General features: G+C 46.6%; 1 protein-coding gene across 1 annotated transcript; it reads right to left on the bottom strand.

The window, feature by feature from the left end:
- Positions 1 to 2935: 2935 nt before the first annotated feature.
- On the bottom strand, positions 2936 to 4515 carry Fgfbp3 (fibroblast growth factor binding protein 3). Its single transcript, XM_029472770.2, has one exon. It carries the CDS (start codon positions 4513 to 4515, stop codon positions 3763 to 3765), a length of 753 nt encoding a protein of 250 aa, XP_029328630.1. The 3' UTR covers positions 2936 to 3762.
- Positions 4516 to 5521: the final 1006 nt, after the last annotated feature.

Below are 5521 nucleotides of genomic sequence, written 5' to 3'. Positions count from 1 at the left end.
TGAAATGAGCAATGTCTGTGCTATACTATACTCCCCAAGGCATGGCTGAAGTTTTCTCAGGGCTCCAATGCTGAGCCCCCTCCTACTCAATTCTCCTCCGTCCTTCTGTCTGCCTCTGTTGTCCTCAGGGTACTGCATGTCTCTGCATGACTGAGGTTCAGTTTCTAGTGCATCCTTGCCTAAATTCTGAGGAAAGACAAGCGGCATGTTACTTAAGCATAGTAAAGTTGAAGTTACACAAATCATTGGCAAAAGGTTAGTCACTGATCGCGCCTGTGTACAAAGATGGCTATAAAATATCCCTGGCTTGGGGGTACTCATCCAGGAAAAGAGGGGGACCGGATTTGAGTGGATAGCTGGTACTTTATCACAAGGAACAATGGAGAAACGAGAGGTATATTTGCCTCCCCATCCCTTTGCTTCCTTTCCCACCCATCTTGTACAGACAAAACAGGTTCTCCATCACTGAAACAAACCCTAGCCAAAACAGCCCCGAGGTTGGTTTCTTTTTAATTTAATTTATTTATTTAATTATTTTATTTTATGAGACAGGCTTTCCCTATGTAGCTCTGACTGTCCTGGAACTCACTACACAAACAAGGCTGGCCTTAAATCCACCTGCCTCTGCCTTGCAAGTGCTGGGATCACAGGCATGCAGCCAATTACTCCAGAAGTGATTTCTAATTTTTTTAAAAAGTTTTATTTATTTTGTTTATATGAGTACACTGTAGCTGTCTTCAGACACACCAGAAGAAGGCATCAGATCCCAAAAGATGTTTGTGAGGCACCATGTGGTTGCTGGGAATTGAACTCAGGACCTCTGGAAGAGCAAGTAGCCAGTGCTCTTAACCGCTGTCTTCGTCGGGGTTTCTATTCCTGCACAAACATCATGACCAAGAAGCAAATTGGGGAGGAAAGGGTTTATTCAGCTTACATTTCCACATTGCTGTTCATCACCAAGGATTAGTCACTTCCCATGCCTGCTAAGTAAATTTATAAAGGACCAGTACCTTAAGGGATTTTTTTTTTCTTTTTTGAGACAGAGTCTCACCATGTAGCCTTGGATCGGCTAGAACTCACGGTATAAACCATGCTAGCCTGGAATTCATAGATCTCCTTCTGCCTACCTCTGCCTACCTCTGCCTCCTGACTGCCAAGTAACTTTGAAAACAGAACTAGAACAAGATGGTTGTGTGTCTTTGATAATTCCTCTTTCTCCCACAGACAGAGCTACCAGCACTTTCCTCTTTGACCCCTTCTGATCTCAGCACTGACAGCAAGGAAATGCTAGCGTACCCTGGCAACTTCCCCTCCACTCTGCCTCCTCTTCCAGCTGACGCTTGTCTGTCTAGCATGTCCTTCCATACTATTCTAGATGTCCTAGACACAGACACTTCCTCCCTTTCCCTGGCCATTTCTCCGGCTCTTTGAAGTCCAGTCCGCCATCTCTCCTGGGTTACATCATGTACTTCACATGTTATACTTGTTGCTATTCGAGTTATCATGTCTGTGGAGAATTGCATATATGATTCTAAAAGGTAATAAGTGTGCTTTAAAAACCCCAGACTTAGCCCAACCCAATCTCCAAAAAGACCTGAAGATACTGGGACTTCTCCAATGTCATTCAAAAGACAGATGGAGGGATCTGATCCCTTCCCTCCCACTGCAAGCAGCTGTTTCTTGTTCCCGAGCCAGGGTCCTGGCACAGCTCTTGGACACACAGACTTTGGTCCAAGAGCTATGGTCTTTTCATCTTTCTTAGAAGGGAATTTGTTAGACTATCGGAGGGCATCCTGGGAGGGCCTGGTAGTCCTTTTTCCCAGAGAGATGAAAGTGTGATTCTAGCCACGGTTCTGGACAGTACAGATTTATTTCCATTGTTTCTTTTTAGTGATGCAAGCTTTTTGCTCGTCTTTTTTTAGAGACTGTGTATGTTGGGCCATACTTTTGGAGAATGGTCTCCAGATACCTTGAGTTTCCTTGGCCATGATTAATTTTATCGAAGGATCAGTGCTACTCAACACGTGACCACATAAGTCTACCCTCAGAGTATGCTCTATCTGGATGTTTTAACAATTGCTTGAGTTCAGAAGTACACAAAATGTGTATAAAATAGTTTTTATGCCATAGAGGCAGATCAAATAGAAAAGGTCAGGAATTTGTTGCACTTACTAACATTTTTAAAGGGAGAGAGTAAAAATAGAGGTATTCTACTTGGGAGGGTGAGGGTGGGGCTCCCATTGGCTTTGGGCTCAGGCTTAGGTAATGTAAGGTAAGAGGATAACTGGACATGGTGGGGCATGCCTTTAACCCCAGCCAGTTGGGAGCTGAGTCAGGAAGATTGCAGCATTCATGTCATGGCCTGCCCGGGTTGCAGAACACAAGCATCTCACCTAAAACTTAAAACAAGTTTAGGAACTCCACAGGTCACCTCAGTTGACATAGGAACCTCCAGTCAAGGCAGAAGGCCTGAGTTCAGTCCCCAGGACCCACATGGTGGAGGGAGATAACTTACTCTGGAGGCAAGGTATATTCTGACCTCTGTGTGTGCATACCTGCACATAAACACGCATATGAACACACACACACACACACACACACACTCACATACACACCACACAGATGATGGGGTGCTCAAATAAAGGTATACTTGGTAGACTAGCTAGGGGCCAAAGAATTCAATTCCCAGCATCCACGCGGCAGATCTCAGACCCATTTCTAAAGGATGGGATGTTCTCTCAGCTGTCCCACAGGATCCCCCATGCACGGGGTACATAACCTCACACACACCCACAAAATAAAAATAAATAAATAAATAAATAAATGAAAGAAATAGCAGAATTTCCATCATTTTACAACTCTTTAAATCCAACCAGTTTTTTTGTTTTTAATTAAAGACAGTTGTTACAACATATTTAAAACACACACACACACACACATTTTAAATTTAATCACAGAAGAGATGAAGGGCCAAATGACCCCAGATACATGTTTACATTTTAGCTGATTTTAAAAAGAGTAATCAAAATTTAAAGGCTTGGAGTTTTTTGTTTGTATTTGGAGATCCAGACAGCACTGAACTTGTAAAATTCACTTCTGATTTTAGGTAGTTAATGAACTTTTCTGGACGGTAGGCTCAAAATTCAGTTAAAAAGTAGTAAAGGGACTGAAAAGCAATTGTCCTGATAATCCAGTCTTAGATTTATTATTTACCTATAAGGTTGTAATCTACATAGAAAGTGTGATGCCAGTCACACCCAAAGTTCATAACAATCCAGAAAGGAGGGGGTGGGGGTGGGTATTCATTTTCTCAAGTTGAAACCCAAGAAGATTTTGAACTATTCAGCATGGTTCAGGTTCTTACTCACAGTTACAGTTAATGAAAATGTGTTGATATACATTGTATCCCACTTCCTAGCAAAGATTCTCACCTCTTTAGTCACTTCATTCTCGCTATTCTCAGCTTCTCTCCCTAGTCTACAATTTTCCCATACTCGATATAAATCTATTTGTTTCCACTATTTCTTCTGCTCTTAAATCAGAGCTGAGATGCTTAAAAAAATAAAAATAAAATAAAAAACAAAAGCGCTCTCCAGCTGCTTCAGATTCTTCTTACCCTGACCCCTGACCCATTTTGGAATCCCGACTAGCCGACTAGTTTATTCTTCATCCCGGTTCCCTGTCTAAGGACGTCTCCCGCCCTGGCTGCGCTACCCTCTGCTTCTCAGCACCTACCCCTAGTGCCCCTGCCAGCCCGCAGCCTCAGCCATTCCAGAAATTGACAAAGAAGTTGCAAAGGGAGTGCCACTTCTCGGTGCAGTAGGTCTCAGTGAGCTCGGCATTCTGGTCCAGCCCATTGGGTTGGAATCCGGCCGCCGCAGGAGGCTCCGGGACCGGGTCTGAGCCCGCTTTCCTCCCTCCCGAGTTGGACTTCACTAGCAAGGGCTTCTTTTCGGGCTGGGAGCTTGGGGACCGCACCGATTGTCGCGACCGAGCCGGGCTCCGCGCCCTGGACCCGGGAGGCTCGCTGGGACGCGCGGGTAGGCTGAGGTGGGCCGGCGAGTGCAGCTCTGCGCCAGCCGTCTTGCGGGCGCACAGGCGTGGCGGCAGCGGCGCGGGGTCCAGGCAGGGCAGTGGTCTCCTGCGCAGCGCGCCCAGCAGCCGTCTCCAGTAGTGCGCGCGCCGGGCGCCGGTGGCCGCGCAGCGCTCCGGATGCCCGCGGTAGGCGCAGTGCAGGCTCGCCCCGCCCGGAGTCTGGCAGCGCAAGGCCAGCTCTCCGCCAGTCGGCGTCCCCGGGGCGGGCACCAGGAGCTGCCAGCTGCACGTGTGCTGCTCTGGACTCACGAAGCGACCGGAGGAGCCGTCCGTGGGGCGGGAGGCCCGGGCCACTTCCCTGCCTGCTGCCCCCTTGTCCCTCCCCGCGGCCGAGAGGAGGCAGCCTCCCAGCAGCAACAGCAGCGTCAGCGGGGAGAGCGACGCCCGCGGCCTCGGAGGACTCATGCCCGCGTTGGCCATGCCACTCTGGGATTCCTGGGACCTCAGCGCAGGCAGCAGGAGGCGAGGAGCATCCTAGGATCTGCAAATGAAGGCTACGGATGAGTCCCGCTCAGCCCTTCTCCCTGGACACAGGAACCTGCCAACTCTCCTGACCCGACTTTCCTGAAACCAGTGTTCTCACTTAGCCGGGAGAAGCACTTTTAAAGAGTTGTCTGTCCTAAGGGAACAACTTAATGTTTAAGGAATCGTTTTTTAAACATTCACTAAAATAGAAAAGTGAAGTTTAATGATCACCCAACCACACACCCTCCACCCGTCACCAAACTGTATACAAAATTATTTCAGATTAATTGGATACATGTACTTTTAGCTTACCGAATTCTAGAAGAGGTGGAAGGGCCCTATTAGAGTAGAGCGAATGACTGCATAAGGGATTAGTCTGTTTTAAATGGCTGTGAATGAACCTGTTATCAATGGGACAGAAGGGGCCTCCCCCTTCATGCCCCTCCCAGACTTCTCTCAGTAGGTTTCGGCCACTGCTAACACACACAGAAGATACACCCGCGTGCAGACCCACCATGCCGCAGAAGTATGATAGAAGCAGCCATGAGACATGAAATAGAAAATGCTGTATTTTGCTCTCACCGCTGAAAATAAGACAAATGTTTAAAAAACTGGTCTATATATAGTTAAGAAAGATGAAATGAAACAATAATATTCAGAACCAGATGCTATTTGCAGTTTCTTCTTTTTTTTTTTTTTTTTTCGTTTTGCATTGCATGTATTTCTTCTGTGTGTGTGTACCCCAGAGATCCAACTCAGTTTGTAGGGCCCAGTGGGGTGGCAAGTGCCTTTGCCTACTGAGTCATCTCAAAGGCCCCACTATTTTCAGTCTTTCTATTTATCATGTCACTCAGTTCTATATTTTCATCAGTACATCCAAGTAGGGACACTTTGGTTTTTAACTATTTGGGATATGATAGATTAGTTCTAAATATTTTTTCAGAACTCAAAGGTCCTAAAA

The sequence above is a fragment of the Mus caroli genome, unplaced genomic scaffold (assembly GCF_978045245.1).
Source record: "Mus caroli unplaced genomic scaffold, Mus_caroli_1 scaffold_20, whole genome shotgun sequence".
Classification (NCBI taxonomy): domain Eukaryota; kingdom Metazoa; phylum Chordata; class Mammalia; order Rodentia; family Muridae; genus Mus; species Mus caroli.
Note: the sequence above shows the minus strand (reverse complement) of the source record. Positions and strands in the feature narration are given on the sequence as shown.

Excerpts from the sequence above, each read along its gene's own strand:
- Fgfbp3 (XM_029472770.2), bottom strand. The coding sequence starts at position 4,515 with ATGGCCAACGCGGGCATGAGTCCTCCGAGGCCGCGGGCGTCGCTCTCC.